At 43.6% G+C, this 17,318-nt stretch overlaps 1 protein-coding gene and 1 pseudogene across 1 annotated transcript; one reads left to right on the top strand and one right to left on the bottom strand.

The window, feature by feature from the left end:
• Positions 1-502: 502 nt before the first annotated feature.
• Positions 503-2,177, bottom strand: LOC124650134. Its single transcript, XM_047189722.1, has 5 exons — positions 1,966-2,177; positions 1,648-1,798; positions 1,042-1,100; positions 700-820; positions 503-616 (listed from the first exon to the last, which is right to left on the bottom strand). Exons 1-5 carry the CDS (start codon positions 2,044-2,046, stop codon positions 603-605), a joined length of 426 nt encoding a protein of 141 aa, XP_047045678.1. The 5' UTR covers positions 2,047-2,177; the 3' UTR covers positions 503-602.
• Positions 2,178-8,350: 6,173 nt separating this feature from the next.
• Positions 8,351-17,242, top strand: LOC124649602 (annotated as a pseudogene).
• Positions 17,243-17,318: the final 76 nt, after the last annotated feature.

The raw sequence follows: 17,318 nt of genomic DNA, 5'->3' as shown, positions 1-17,318 counted from the left end.
CTACATGAAGCATATTTCAATAAGCCAGAAACATGATGGTGATGCATAATGCCATCGACTGATTGTTACAACCAATTAAAACCAAATAAATGATGAGCACCTCACCCATCAAGCATAACCATGGCCAGAAGTAATAGCATACTAATGGTAATCATAGCAAGTGCTTATTTTGAGGGGAAGAAACTCATTTTGGAATCACGGGATAATTTTGGTTTTAGCTTCTGTGAACAATGCCAACACCTTCATGGACAATCAATACACTAATATCTAAACAGAGTGCGCCATGGATACAATATCGTAAGTTGGTGACATATACATACGAAATTTAACATCATCTGGAAATGAGACCTAACCTGTCAAAGTTTTGTTGTATACTTGTGAAGCCATTCTTTCTATAGCACATACCTATAAAGTGGGAGTTTAAGTTACCACATTATTCATTATTCAACTAACAAAGGGAATAGTTGTAGAAGTATTAGTGAATACATGCCTGATGGAAGTTGCTTACAGGTCATGACCAAGCATTTCAAAATACACAAATGATCTTGCCGTGAAAAAACCTCTATACAATGGGGTGTTCTTGAGCAGGATCCAATTTGTCATCATCTAGTTGCAACTGCAAATACATGAAGCCAGTTTTGGGTACCAATTTTCAAATGCATCAACCCAGATAACTAAATGCGAAATAGGCTACTGTACCATGCCCAATAAGAGCTCCATGATAGCATGTTGAATGAAGGCACACACTGTTTATTATAACAATAACATGTAGCTTGAGCAAAATAAATGCTAGATCTGTTGATTGTCCTCCTTGCTCCACCTGCAGTAACTAAAGATCAGTGACAGAAGGAAAAGGAGAAAGATAAAACATACATCTGTTTATCAATGTAGTAGTTTTATTATTATATACGATGTTATGCGCATGCAAACACCATACCACATGTTAAAAATTCAGATAGTATTATGTAATTTCACCTTGCTTAGTATTATGTGAAAAAATATCTCTGAAAAGAAGAAAATAAACACATGACATAATTTTACCTGCAATGATGCCTCCTTCTCTGATTTTTCTTTCTCCTTATTCTTTGACTTCGCCGTAACTGCATCATAGTTCATTGTAATTGTTAGAAATTATGCCTTGTGTTCCAAATAATGTTTAATAAGTTATTGAACTCTAAATTATGTGCATATTGAATAGATTAATGCGGGCATTAAGATCTGACGTTGGTGAGCAAGGGTGAATTTGTATTGCTTATAATGTCAAAAACATTTTTCTTCGCTAGTAACTTCCATGAACTGCGGTACGTTTAAAATTTGATGCACCTTCAGAAGCCAACCAGCGCCAAGTTCATGGGCACTGAAGAAGCTTTATTCCCTTCAGCGAAAAGTACTTTTTAAAGCAAGAAATAATACCTTTAATCTACATATGTAGAAGAGTCACTATTACTTTGGTCTGAACCAAATTGAACTGGCACTAAAACAGCGAGAGAAGACAAAAAAAAAGTGCATAACAAAATAAGTTGAACTGGCAGGCCTGATTGTCATGTAGATCCTCTCAACCTTTTCTAGAAATTAACTTCAGTTAGCTGCATCCCATACCTAATGAGGAAAAAATAGAAAAGAACGGAAAGGAGGGCATAAATCTACCTGTTTTCATGGGTTGGAACTGCAGCGGCCCGGTCAAGTAGATGGACCAGCAGCAGCTGCCGAAGCAGTGGTTGGAGCAGCGGCGCGGGTCATGGGATGGAGCATGTTCTCTCTGCCGGTCGTTCTCTAGGTTCGGTCGCGTCCTTCTTCCCTGTTCAAGAAAAAGCTATGAGGGGAGAAGGAGCAGGGAGAGGTCACCAGTGGGAGGAGACGGACGGCGTTGGCCGATTCCCGGTCACCGGCGCCGGAGGAGACGACCAAGAGAGGGCGACGCTAGGGTTTGAGTAGCTGGAGAGAGGGAGAGGACAGAGTACCTACCTGTCCGGCCGCCATTGCCGTTGCCGTCGATCTAGAGCTCCATCCGCCAATGGCCATGGCGGGCATAGACCGCCGCCACATCTAGGGTTTCTTCGCAGGGAGAGACGCCATGTATTGGAGAGACTCTGATCCGCCGGTGGCCTGGCGAGACTTGGTGAGAACGCGGGGAAGAGGAGCGCGTGGGGAGCCGCCGCCGCCAAAAACGCGAGAGGGTAGGGTTTCGGAGGATGCGTGGGTTGTGTGAGAGAAACAAGAGCGACGCGTTTTCCGCCAGACGGGGTCCACCTTTCGCCAGACGGTGGAGACCAAGTCGACGCGCGCCAGGTGACTATCGTGGAGCGCCCAGGCATAGGGCAAACACCCACGCACTTGCTTGTTCTCAATTGTAATATCATATTTTTCAAGATACAATGAGTTTAGAAGCTAATTAATGAAGACATCTATGATACTACTTTAATGTTACTAACCACTACTCCCTCCGTTCTGATTTAGTCTACATCCTAGAAAAAATGAGACAAACTAGTATTGCATTTATTAGTACTACTTAGATATGTGAACAACCAATACAAGCTACATTGAAAACAACAACGTCCAATGAAGATAGCAAAACCACTTTGTTTTTAGTGTTGTTGTTGACTAAAAGCTAGAATGTAGAGTATTTGAGAACAAATTTTAGGGCTAGAATGTAGACTATTTCAGAACGGAGGGAGTATGAAGGTAGTAACATAGAGTTGTAACATGTGCATATTACTACTCTATGTTACTTTCCACTATGACTAGTTTTAGCCACCGGTTGCAATTTCCCGGCTGATCACCTAAACATTTCCTCTTCATGACCGCCTTAGTTTTGTTCTCTCTCCTCCTACCCTCCACCGTTGTTTATCTCTTCAATCAACCGGTCTAGCCTTATTCTACGGATTATCTTTAATCGGATATAGCAGCCTAATAATATTTTAAAGGCATGATATCTTCTTTCATATTACATGCTCATTAGGGCCTAGCCTTATAGATTGATATTTATTTCAAATAAAGATGAGGATAACTTCACATCTAGCTATTTCCTCCCTAAAAGAATGTGCCTATCATCACATAACAAGTAATTTATTACAGTGTGACAGAAGGAAAGCAAATCAACCCACAACTGAGAATCAAATCGAAAAAAATGTTCATCAATTTATACGGGCTAAGAATATTAGGATAATCTCTTATTTTTTACTTTCCATGCTCATTATGTGTAAAACTTTCATGTTGTTGATATTGTGAAAATTGTAGTTCAATTGCTCACCAAAATATAAATCTAGCAAATTTACACAGGATCATTGTGACAAAAGATACACTTTTTTACTTTCATGCCAATTACGTTTCGCAAGGTTATCTTTAGTGAGTATTACACATCTACGAAAATACCACGCAAAAACCTTAGTCTTCTCGGGAATCTTGATTTTTCTAGATTTTTTTTGTTATTATTAACTGGCATGTCTCGCTGGATTAATCATTTGTCCATAGAATCTAAAGGGAAATTTCCACTCTCATGCAGATTTCATCGAAACTCATCAGTTCCTTGCAAAAATTGGACTGAAGCCAGATGATGTAGCAGAGAATTCCATGATACTAGCATCTGACAAATAAGATCCCTTCTGAACAACATATTTGGTGGTGAAGTTTCCAACACCTTAGAGATGTTATCGCTTTTGTGACGCACAATCTTATACATAGCTAGATATTGTTCTCAGAGTGTAGCGTTACCACGCCAATTAACCTCGCAAAACCTTACATCCGAAGCATCCTTAATTGTCAACGAATTAATGGGAAGAAGTATTTCTTCATTGCCGTTAGGCCAGCCAATAAGTGCGAGTCTCCGAGTTAGCAATAAACCTAAGACAATGGATTTGCGCCTATGTACTTCCTTTTTGGAATAGTTTGCCACACCATGTTCTCGGTTAAGAAGTTTGAACATCCATTTACCTAGGACGGCTCTGCTCTTGACCTCAAGGTCATAAATCTCAAGTCCTCCTTGATCTTTAAGGCAACAAACTACATTCCATTTATCCAGGTGACTTTTTCTCACTATGTCCTTGCCAAAATAATCTAGATTGAAAATAATCCAATCGATGAAAAAAATCCTTTCGGCAACTGGAAGAAGGAAACCATACGGTCTCATATTAGTTAGTACTTAATTAGTGAGAACCACTCAAACTCTGAGAGTTACTAATTTTCTTTTCCAGCCACTTAATCGCTTTTTTAGTCTTTCCTCAAAGCTTTTACATTCAGTGTTTGTAAGTCTCCGATAATTCGAGATGCCTAAATAGCTGACAGAAAATGGCCTTGCATGCGGTCACATAATTCAACATAAAGGGCAGCCTTGTCTTAAGAATTTTGCTTTTGTGAAAATTTATTTCTAGACCTGATAGCTGCTCGGAAGCTGATAATATAAATTTCAGATTCTCCTCCCCTTTTCAAGGTCATGTTCCAAAAGAGAATTTTATCATCGGAATATTGAAAGATGGATAGTACACTATCCACGAGGTGTGGAACTACACCTTCAAGTTGGCCATCGCTTTTTGCATGCTCTATGATAATGGCTAACATATTGGGCACTATACTAAATATGATGGACGATGATAGATAACTTCGTCTTAATCTTTTTTCTGTTTGAAGTATCTGTCAATGTTATCATTGAATTTTATGGTCACACTTTCTCCGAACACAAAATTATGGTTTAGAGCACGGCAATCATCAGAAGAACTTTCATTCTAAGTGTGTGATGAAGAAAATACCACTTGACTTTATCATAAGAAGTTTCAAAGTTTATCTTCAAAATTACTCCATACAGTTTTTTCGGATGTAGCTCATGTATTGTTACATGAATGGTTACTATCGCATCTAGGATATTTCTCCTTTGCGTAAAAATAGTTTGAGTGGGGCGTACAACATGAACAACCACCGGATTTAGCCTAATAGTTGCGGTTTTTGTGAATATCTTGAAGCTAACTTTAAGAAGATAGATAGGCATATACTGGTTGGATCATTTCTACCTCATTAACCTTTGGCAACAGAACTCACTGAAATTTAGGCGAAATAGGTATAATTGTCCAGCATGAAGAACATTGAACAACTCGAGAAGGTCTGATTTGATGATAACTCAGCTACGAAACCGTCCGCCTGGGGCTTTGTTGTGTTCCATTCGGAAAACCGCATTTTTTTTACTTCATCCTCAATATAAGGTGCAGTAAGATAGGCATTTTCCTCATCGGAAATTTGTGAAATATCATCAGGTCGGGATTCGTTCATCGTGAAGTTACCTTCTTTTGGTTCCCCAAACATACTTTTGTAATACTTTGTTACGTATGCTTTGGGTTGCTCGTACCCTCATGTTGTACAAGAGAGTAAATAAGTTTCTTCCGGTGTATGCCATTTGCGACACTATGAAAGTAACTTGTATTCGAGTTCCCTTCTAAAATAAATTCGGCTTTCGAACGTTGGTACCATTTGAGTTCCTCCTCTCGCAGAAGACGAGCAATCTATGCATTGGATTGACTATTGAGTTCAATCTCTTGCGAAGACAATGGTCGTACTTCTATGAAGGTTTCTAACTTATCAATAACGCATGATAAGCGAAGCCTTTTCTTAACTGCCCAAACATATGCCTTGACCATCCTTCGAGGTATTTGCGCATTGCGCGTATTTTGTTATTCCATCTTTGGATAGGATTGTGGTTGGATACAGATTTCTCCCACACTTTCTTAACCATGTCAGAAAAACCTTCATGATGTAGACATCCAAGTTAAACCTTGAATTATCTTCTTATGGTTACAAGTAATAGGAGCATGCTTTGACAACGCCTCAATACGTGCTAGGGCCCATACTATGACCAGTGGAAATTTAGATTCCCAATTTGTGTTCTTTAGTACACAAACCAATTTTTCTTATATAGGCTCAGGAAGGTTAATTCCCCAATTAAACTGTCTGCCAATATTGAAACCTCCCTTAAATCTAGACCGACAATGACAACATTGTATAAGAAATGCTAATAATTGTCAAATCTATCTTTACTCTTTCCGTGTGAAAATCTTAGCAAATTAAAGTGCCCACCTATAAGAATAGGATATGTGTTGTCTTTGCCAAGTCAAGCACTCAAGCAATTCATGGAGGAAAACAGCTTTATAAACCTCCTAGGTGGCTCCATACACGGCGATAAGACACCACGTGAAGTTATCGATTTTGTTACGGATATGAAGTTTTATATGATGATCTCCATCCCAAGTAGCCAATATATCCATAGTGTCGTTTCTGACGCTAATAATAAGCACCTATATCTGCCACGTGACGGGCGAGAATGTGGTTTAGAAGACTCACCGAGAAGTCCCATCTACCGGTTTTCAAAATAGCCACAAAATTCAATTTATATTCCCATACACAAGCAGCAATATGTAAATTGTTAGCCAAATCACAAAACCTCTGGGAAACAATCGGAGGTTTTGACACTTGGGTCTACTCTAGCCTCCAGGGTTAAGATCGTTCAGTTATCTCCGCAGTTAGGATTAGTTCATTCATTCTGACGAGATATTCAATCTCGAGCTACAATTGACCACGGTGCCAAGCGCGCCCGAGCAGTCTTTTTTTTTTTTTGAGATCAAAGCTGCATTTATATTAACTCAAACCGGCATGCTCAGATGCCACCAGGTTCACAATCAAGTCAGGTGGAGTACCCACCCAAACCATACAGACATTATTAACGCAGCCATACTTAGCTAAACTATGCGCGACACCATTACAAGATCTACGCACATGCCTAATTCGATGTTCAGCAAAGCTCCGCAATAGCGACTTCACCTCCTGGATCAGCTGTCCATGAACAGAGCGATCAAAGTCACTACTCCTCGGTTTGCCACAACACCCGGGCGGTCGACTCCCGGATGAACCCTGTCGATGTTATGCTCCTTGGCCGGCATTAAGGCGCACTTGCGAGCCTGAAGTTCCGCTTGCTCGGGGTCCGGCGCACGTGGCAAAAAATGGCTCGTTCCCGCCACAAAGTCGCCATGATGATTCCTGAGAACCGCGCCACACCCACCAACACCTGAGCTTGCATGGAACGCCCCGTCCGCGTTCACCTTTAGCCATCCTTCATCCGGGGGTAGCCAGTGCTCCCCATTCCTTGGAGCCACAGTCGCCGAGATGTTACTCAGTCCATGCCATTCCTCGATCAGGTTAAGAGTTCTCCTAGCAATCATGCCCGGATCCTCAATAGAAGCCTGCTCCCTGGCGTCATTCCGAGCCAGCCACATCTGATAAAGAGTCATAATGGCGACAGCGACCTCTTTGTCGGTGAGCTTACCCAGCCAATCGAGTAACCAGCTCTGCAGCTCCCTGGGTCGTTGCACGTCCGAGCATGGGCCATGCAGACTCAGCCCTGATAGATCACGGACAAGCTCCCAAAGATCGGACGTCTTGGACAGGTCTTAGAGGTGCATGCAAGCTGTTCAACGGCAGTCTTGGACAGGTCTTCGAGCCAACTTCAGGGAGAAATGCTCACAAAATCATTAAACCTGGCGGCTGCCTGCTCGTTGATTAGTGATTCACCGGCCACTAGATTGATGAAGAATCTCTCAAAGATCAACTTGGTAATGTTCCCGGTGCTTGATAGTGTTCCAGTGAGCCCAGGTCTCCAAGAACTGAGCATAACAGAATGCTGCCACTAGCAGATTGAATGACCCTGTCTGTGCTCAAGTATCACGGACTTAAATCCTTTCCTCAGTTTAGAGGTCATCTCTTGGACATCTCTCCTCAGTTTAGTGGTCAAGCTGTTGTCGAATATCACGGTAGTGCGTCTTTGAAATTTGATTCTAAATGCTCAAGACCCAAAAACTAGTCTCTCCAACTAGTAAGTCGCTTTTCAATTCTTTGTTCCACATATTTCAGCTCAGCATTAAGTTAAAATCTTTAGAAGAATTTCCCTTGTGCTCGCCTCCTCGCCAACTACGGATGCATGCAGACTTTAAGTATGATTACCAAGGTCTCAAGGATAAAAACCTGAATTCAGCATCTGTGAGGATCTGCCGGTGTTAGTCTCCACTAATAGTATAATTTTTGTTGAGACGGAAGGCTCGAGCTGAGCCCGGCTTTAAATTAATGAAGGCAACATGGCGAGTATGAGGACAGTGCTGATATACCTTTTGTTTGGACACCGGAGCTGTACGGAGTCCAATTCTCCACGATACAGGTTCGCACCGTGATTTCTGGGCAACTAAGAAGAACAGTGCCTTACTTGACCTGGGATATTTGTGGTTCAGCGGCGTACTGATATTGGTTGATTTCATGCACCAACAAAAATACCGTTACCTCTCCTCTTCTGTCGGTGTGCGTCCATCAGATGCCTGTTGAAATGTCCAAACGAGTGGCATACTCCTAGTCAAAGCGCGTGCAATCCAAGTCTTGTTTCCGGCCATCAATTATTTTGGAAACAGTGCGGTTAAACTTGGTACACTTAATCCTGAAATGTCACCGTCTCATTGGTCCAGCTTCCACAACTAGTCTGCCCACTCTTTGGTCCAACATGAATTAATGGTTGATGTTGACGACTCAAAATATCAGCTTGCGTTCAAGGACGTGGTCCAGGTTCATGTGCATATCCTTGCTTCCCATCGCCCATTTCTTCTCTCATAGCTTGCTCAGAGTACCATCGCGAGGAAGCGCTGTGATCGACTTAACATGGCCGAGACGTTGCTTCTCCCCGTGGTGCACGCCGCAGCTGGCAAGGCCGCTGATGCCCTCGTCCAGAGGGTGACCAGCATGTGTGGGGTTGACGACGATCGCCATAAGCTCGAGCGCCAACTGCTGGCCGTCCAGTACAAGCTGGCCGACGCCGAGATGAAGAGCGAGACTAATCAGTACATCAAGAGGTGGATGAAAGACTTCAGAACCGTTGCCTACGAGGCCAATGACGTCCTCGACGACTTTCAGTATGAGGCGCTCCGCCGCGAGGTGCAGATCGGCAAGTCAAACATTCGCAAGGTACTCTGTCACTTCACGTCCCACAGCCCACTGCTGTTCCGTCTTATCATGGGCAGGAAGCTGAGCAACGTCCTGAAGAAGATCGATGAGCTTGTTGAGGAGATGAACAAGTTTGGACTGGTTGAGCGCATGGAGCCACCACAGTTCCTTTACCGACAGACGTACTCGGCATTGGACGACCCTGCTGACATCTTTGGCAGAGACGACGACAAGGAATCGCTTGTGAAGCTATTGCTCCGTCAACAAGATCAGAGCAAGGTGCAGGTGCTGCCCATTTTTGGGATGGGGGGTTTGGGAAAGACTACACTTGCCAAGATGGTGTACAACGACGGAAGGGTTCAGCAACATTTTCAGCTGAACATGTGGCACTGTGTCTCAGAAAACTTTGAAGCAATTGATCTTGTGAAATCCGTCATTGAATTGGCTACCATACAAGAATGCAATCTTCCCAACACCATCGAGCTGCTGCGAGGGCGGCTTCAGGAAGTTATTGGACACAAGAGGTTTCTGCTTGTTCTTGATGATGTATGGAATGAAGAGAAGAGAAAGTGGGAGGATGGTCTGAAACCTCTGTTATGTTCTCTTGGTGGACCAGGAAGTGTTATACTCGTCACATGTCGAAGCCGGCAAGTGGCCTCTATAATGGCCACCCTTAAACCCCATGAGCTAGCATGTCTGAGTGAAGATGATTCATGGGAACTGTTCTCAAGGAAAGCATTTTGTAATGGTGTAGAGGAGCAACCAGAGTTGATCAGCATTGGTAGAGGCATTGTGAAGAAATGCAGGGGGCTGCCTCTTGCTCTGAAGACGATAGGTGGCTTGATGAGTTCTAAACAACAAGTGCATGAATGGAAGGCCATAGAAGAAAGAAGTATAGGGGATAATGCCTGCAGCAAAGATGAGATAATATCTGTACTGAAACTGAGCTATAGACACTTGTCATCTGAAATGAAGCAGTGTTTTGCCTTTTGTTCAGTGTACGCCAAGGATTCTGAGATGGAGAAGGACATGTTGATCCAACTATGGGTAGCAAATGGTTTTGTTCAAGAAGAGGGAACAATGGATTTGTCCCAGAAAGGAGAACTGATTTTCCATTATTTGGTTTGGAGATCCTTTCTTCAAGATGTGAAAGAGAAGGAAGTTCATTTTGGCACGACAAGACATAAGAAAATTTATTGTAAAATGCATGATTTAATGCATGACCTAGCGAAAGATGTCACAGATGAATGTGCAACCACTGAGGACTTGATTCAACAGAGATCATCGGTAAAAGATACTCGTCACATGCAGATTATTACACGGACTGAAGTTGAACAAATCAACAGATTATTAAAAGGCACGACATATCTCCATACTTTCTTAGAGCCATGTACAACAAACAAGAATCTCAAGAAGTTAAGACCGATGTCGCTTAGAGCACTTGGATGTTTATGTTCCTTCTACTATCCATGACCAGGTCTTAAATGCAAAACATTTACGTTATCTTGACCTTTACGAGTCCGGAGTTGTTAGATTGCCGGATTCGGTATGTTTGTTGTATAACTTGCAAACACTGAGACTCAATGGTTGCTGGAAACTACAACTGTTGCCAGAGAATATGAGTGCTATGAGGAAGCTGGTCCATATTTATCTTCTTGGATGCGATAGTTTGGAAGGCATGCCACAAAAATTTAGTTTACTGAAAAATCTTCACACACTAACAACATTTGTTGTTGACAGCAGAGATGGCCATGGGATTAGTGAACTCAAAGACTTGCGACATCTTGCCAACAGATTGGAACTGTATAATTTGAGAAAAGTGAAGAGTGGAAAAAATGCAAAGGAAGCTAATATTCATTTGAAACAAAGCATAAGGGAGTTGTCGTTGTATTGGGGACGCTCCAAAGGTGAGAAGTCTGAACATGAGGCTTGTATCGGGGAACAAGTGCTGGATTGTCTTGCACCTCACAGTAATCTCCAAATTCTAGAGGTAGCTGGATACCATGGCCTAAAAGTATCACAATGGATGAGAGACCCTCAGATGTTTCAGTGCTTGAGAAAACTCGTAGTTTCCAACTGCCCAAGATGTGAGGATTTACCTGTAGTATGGTTGTCAGTCTCCCTTGAGTACCTGTTTCTAGAAAATCTGAGTAGTCTAACCACATTAGGCAAGATCACTGAGGTGGAAACAGAAGGATACAATACCCATCTGCAAATTTTCCCTAAGTTAAAGGAGATGGCCTTATATAATTTACCAAGCTTTGGTAGATGGATGGAAAACGAGTGCGGGAGAGCCCATTAACTCCACAGTGTTTCCTATGCTAGAAGTGCTACACCTTAAATTTTGCCCAAAGATTGCAAGCGTTCCAGGGAGCCCCGTTCTCAAACATCTGTGCATAGCAGGACTCTGTTGTCCTCCAATTAGTTCACTCGCACATCTAACAACATTGTCTGAGCTCAAATACTATGGAAAAGATACGGTGTCTACAAGCATACCTGTGGACAGAGGTGAGGGCCTAACCTGAGGTAGAAGGAGGCTGCAGGGAAGAACTCTCTCATCTTAGGTTTACAGAGATAGAAGCACCTTATATAGGTCAGGACTGGGCTGGGCCAAATGGGCCAGAACAGAGAACAAGAAAACAGCCCAACAGACACACCAACGGTTGTCCAACACTCCCCCTCAAGATGGGTGATAAATGTCAATCATCCCCATCTTGGCACAGAGCTAGATTACACTCCTTTGAGCCCAGTCCCTTTGTTAAACGATCGCTACTGTTGTCCCGATCTCACATAAGCCAATGAGATAATCCCTGCATCAATCTTTTCTTTAATAAAGAATCTGTCTATCTCCACATGTTTAGTTCGCTCATGCTTTGGACAGGGTTATTTGCTATGTTTATGGCGGACATATTATCACACCACACTTTCAAGCTTCCTTGCCTTAAAATTTTCAGCTCTCTTAGAAGGTTTCGTACCCACAACATTTGACCCGAGCCCTGTGACATAGCTACGTACTCAGCTTCGTCGTTGATTTCGAGACAACGGATTGTTTCTTACTTCTCCATGACACCAAATTTCCTCCAACAAAAACACAATACCCGAGGTGGATCTTCGATCATCTAAGCGACTAGCCCAATCCGCATCACAATATCCATCTACATTTAGGTGTCCATTACTTTTAAACAACACTCCTTTTCCCGGAGTGCCCTTCAAGTATCTCAAGATTCTTTGAGCTGCTTCCAAGTGTCCATCCCTCGGATCATGCATATAGCGACTCACTACACTCACCTGCAAATGATATATCCGGTCTCGTGTGGCATAAGTATATTAGTCTTCCAACAAGTCTTTGATATTTCTCCTTGTTTATGGGTTCCCCGAACTCTGCTGTGATTTTAGTGTTACGGTCAATAGGTGTTGAAGCCACTCGGCACCTCGAAGCATGCCCATATCATCTAAGAGATCCAATGTATACTTTCTTTGAGATAGTAATATCCCTTTTGACGATCTTGCAACTTCTATTCCAAGGAAGTATCTAAGTTTTCCCAAATCTTTCACCTCAAAGGCTCGACTCAAGCATCCTTTCAGCTTTGCGATTTCCACAACATCATCTCCCGTGATGATAATATCATCAACATACACAACAAGGATAGTGATTTTACGCTCCGAATGTCTGTAAAATAAGGTATGGTCTCCATTGCATTGATCATAACCCATGCCACACACCACTTGTCTGAACCTGTCAAACCAGGCCCGTGGAGATTGTTTGAGACCATATAGAGATTTCTTCAGTCTACATACCTTCCCTTTAGTTTCAGGTCTGACAAACCATGGTGGCATCTCCATATACACCTCCTCTTGAAGATCACCATGCAGAAATGCATTTTTGACATCAAGTTGATGCAAGGGCCATCCGAAATTTGCTGCACAAGAGATCAAAATTCGACGAGTGCTCATTTTTGCCATCGGTGCAAATGTCTCATCATAGTCAATGCCATAAGTCCGACTATATCCTCTTGCCACAAGTCTTGCCTTATATCTCTCCACTTTTCCTTCGCATTTTGTTTTGCAGAATAGATCCACTTACGACCTCATTGGATTCTTTCCTTTAGGGAGATCTGTCAACTCCCATGTTTTATTTTTCTTCAAGGCCTCTAACTCTTCCATCATAGCATTGCACCATCTTGGGTCCAACCTGGCTGCCTTCCAATCCTTAGGAACAGATACAGTTTGCAGTGAAGCAACAAAAGCCCGAAAAGTGGGTGATAATGCCTCGTAAGAAATATAATTTCCTATGTCATAGTCATCATAACTCGGTCGCTTTGGGGGCCCAACTTTCCTTATCCCTTTCCTTATTGCAATTGGCAAGTCTAGGCTATTATTGGACTCGGTCGAGATTGATTCTCCTCTGCAGAATCTACACTTGTGCTTCCTTGATTTTCTGGTCCAATGAGCTGCTCCCCCTGCCCCTGATCTTGTTGCTCCTCCAGTGCATCTACTTGTTCCTTTTGTACTTGTCTTCTAGAGTACACAAGTGGATTCTGCAGCCATCTTTGTGGTGGTACGGGTCTAGGTGGTGTAGGTGTACCAGGAATTGCAGGAATCTCCGCAACAATAGGAATTTGTTGATGTTGTTGTTGGTCACCATCTTGCTGCTCTTGATCACCACCTTGTTGTTGCTCCCCCTCTTGAGCATCACCAAGATGGTCAAGCCCCGGAACAAGCCACTAAGATCACTCTCACCGTCATAAAATGGTTCGGACTCGCGAAACGTAACATCCATGCTTACAAATGTCCTCCTATCGGTGGGACTCCAACACTTGTAACCCTTCACGTCCGGAGGAATAGCCAATAAAGATACATTTGATAGCCCGATGATCTAGCTTGCCAACTGATGGCCTGTGATCCCTTACAAAACATGTACAGCCAAAGAGTTTGGGTGGTACAACAAAGTCATTGTTATTGAGAAGGAGTTGGCAAGGAGACTGCATACCTAGAATCTTTGAAGGCATTCTGTTGATCAAATATGTAGCAGTCATAACTCGCCTCACTCCATAAGAATTTTGGAACATTCATGGTAAACATAAGAGATCGAGCCACTTCAAGGATGTGCCTATTCTTCCGCTCGAGCAACTCCATTCTGGGGAGGAGTGTCGGGACATGAAGTCCGAGTGCAGTATACCTTGCGAAGATAAGAAAGCAACAAAAGGTTTGTTGATATATTCGGTACCATTATCGGTTCCGATCACTTGCACTTGAACATTGAATTGGTTTTTCACATAGGCACAAAAACTCTGGAAGCAAGTGAACACTTCATCTTTGTGACGCATAAGATAAATCCAAGTCATTCTGGAATAGCAGTCAATAAAAGTCACAAAGTACTTCATGCCACTTACTGACACAACAGGACACGTCCATACATCAGAGTGCACTAACACAAATGGGGATACACTTCTATCCCTCTACTAACATAAGAGGTTCTCGTATGCTTAGCATATTCGCAGGCATCACAACATAATTTGGTTTTGTCCACTCCATTCATTACATCAGGAAAAACTCGAAACATTTTATCAAACGCCATGTGGACTGATGAACTAGTGCCATACTCTCCTTTCCTCCAACAATCGCAGCAAGCACCGAACTAGCATCATGCCCCATCTTGTCACGATCTATGTGCCAAAGACCTCTATGCCTGGTTGCAGTCCCAATCTTCTTGCTGCTCTCCCTTTCCTGAATTAAACACATATATCTATCAACTATTATACGGTAGTCCTGTCTGATCAATCGGGGCACTTAGAGATAGCAGATTTACTGGAAAAGCAGGAACATGTAGAACTGATGACAATTTTATGTTGGGTGTACATTGAACCGACCCCTCCCTTTTATAGATTGTGCTGTGCCATCTGCTTGTTTGGATAGTGCCTCTATGTGCGGGAGGATACCGAGTATAAGAGTCAAACTCACTAATATTTCCGAGTAACATGTTTGGATGCTCCGAATCAAGAATCCAATCTGAATTAGCATTATGAGTGGCTATAGAAACTCTATCAATATTACCTTCATCTTTGTAGACATAGTGAGCAAAGTTCCCAAAGGTTGCTTCATTTTGTCCTTCTTCCTTTGATTGTCCCCGAGAGGTACCGGTAGTTGACTGCGAAGTCGCTTCCATATGTGCCTTGGGTGATATAGCGTGCTGCTTGTCCTCCACCCTCGCCATACCGATATCCATATGGCTGTCCACTACCTCTGCCATAGTGTTGTCCACCACCTCTGCCATAGTGTTGTCCACCACCTCTTCCATAGTGCTGTCCATATGGCTGTCCATTACCTCTGCCATCACCTCTTCCTCTCGTAGCTTCCTCTGCCATGTGTGTATCCTCCTCTCCCCCTACCTGGATGTAGCAAAGGAGGTACACTGATGCTTCAAGTGTCCCTTCTGCCCGCAAGTATAGCAGTCTCTCATCTCTTGTCTCTCGGTAGTGTAGAAGGTCGGATGAGGGACATAATCGCTTCCCTTTGTCATATTCGGACGCACTTCCTCTCCGGACATAGCTGCAATGGCTTCTTTGAGAGAAGGGGTAGTGGTTTGATGCAGTAAAGCAGCCCTTCTCCCCTCAAAATCTTGATTAAGACCCTTCAAGAACTTCATGACTCGCCGACGTTCAATCCGAGCTTGCAGCAGCACTCACACATTCCCCATGGGCAAGTTCCGAGAGGATCAACATGATCTAAATCTCCCCAAAGATGCTGCAACTCAGCCACATATGCCATCACAGTTTTGTTTCCTTGTTGCAAGTCATGCACTTTATCCTCAATCTCGAAGCAATCAACATAATGTTCCCCTTTCCGGAATAAAGATTTGATAGGGTATCCCATACCTCGAAGCTTTTGTGAGTGCCTCTACGGACGCAGCAATGTTAGGAACCAAAGAGTTAAGCAACCATGCCACAATCGGAGAATTTATGGCATTCCATCGTTTCCATTCCGGACTCGGTCTTGTCTGCTGGTTCTGCGAGCTTCACCACTCACACGTTCATCCAGCCCTTTCGAGTTCAAAATCAGCGGCGCCCTCCTTGACCACCGGAGATAGTTGGCCACTCCTTCCAACTTGATTTCGTTCGCCGGCAGCTCAAGTTTCGACCGATGTTGGTATGGGGAACGATTGCTCCCCCTCCAGCAGATCCTCCTCCATCTCCTTTGGTAGTGATAAGTTCTGCCAGCTTCTCGAGAGCCTTGGCCAAATCCCTGTTGTCCCCCATGCTTGACACCAAACTAACCTCTCAGAACCACCAAAGGACTTACCCGCAGGATGCCTCTTCGTCTCCTTACTTGTCACTGCCTTCTCCTCCTTGCCGCCGCAGCGGCCTCGCTCCCTTCCTCTTCCTCTTCCTCCTAGTTGCCACAGCAGACTAGGCTTCCGGATCGGCGAGTCCTTCCCGTCGCTGCCCTCACCGCCCCTTGCTCGATACCATGTGGACGAGAGGTGAGGGCCTAACTCGAGGTAGAAGGAGGCTGCAGGGAGGAACTCTCTCATCTTAGGGTTACAGAGATAGAAGCACCTTATATAGGTCAGGACTGGGCTGGGCCAAATGGGCCAGAACAGAGAACAAGAAAACAGCCCAACAGACACACCAACAGTTGTCCAACACCTATGCGCTCTTGGCCATGTCTGGAGAAGTTAGAGGTTTGTTCGCTGGCAAACATGATGATGGTACCCATGCCTCTAGAGGAACAGCAAAACAGAAGTCAAACAAGAGCTTTGGAAACCCTTCGGAGTTTGAGACTTTATGGCCCCGACTGCTTTGTCACATCGCCGGGATTTTCCAGATCGCACCTTGGGTATTGGGAATGCTTTGCCTTTGTTGAAGAACTGACGATTAATTCAAGCAACGAACTTGTGCTCTGGCCAATGGAGGAGCTCCGGAGCTTGGTTCGCCTTCGTTCCCTGTCTATTTTCGGTTGTGCAAACCTGGAGGGGAAGGTCGTTTCATCGCCTGACGAGACCTTTCCACTGCCCCAGCTGGAGAGGATAGATATCATTAACTGCCACGGTTTGCTGGAAGTTCCGAAGTTGCCTGCATCCCTCAAGCAACTGAAAATTTTCGATTGCAAAAAACTGGTGGCTCTACCTTCAAACCTTGGAGATCTGGTCAAGATGAGGAATCTTGATATCGGTGTCTGCAGATGCCTGAAAGTACTGCCTGATGGTATCACCTCACTTGCCTAGAGCGATTGTCGATTACGCATTGTCCAGGGATAGAGCAATTCCCGCAGGGTCTCTGCGATCGGCTCCATGCCCTTGGAACCCTAGTAGTATACACTACACCACGGTCAAATATTAGGGGCATTTCTAAGTGCCACTAATT

This window comes from Lolium rigidum, chromosome 1 (genome assembly GCF_022539505.1).
Source record: "Lolium rigidum isolate FL_2022 chromosome 1, APGP_CSIRO_Lrig_0.1, whole genome shotgun sequence".
Lineage (NCBI taxonomy): Eukaryota > Viridiplantae > Streptophyta > Magnoliopsida > Poales > Poaceae > Lolium > Lolium rigidum.
The sequence above is the reverse complement of the archived record's forward strand: the minus strand, read 5'-3'. Positions and strand labels throughout refer to the sequence as shown.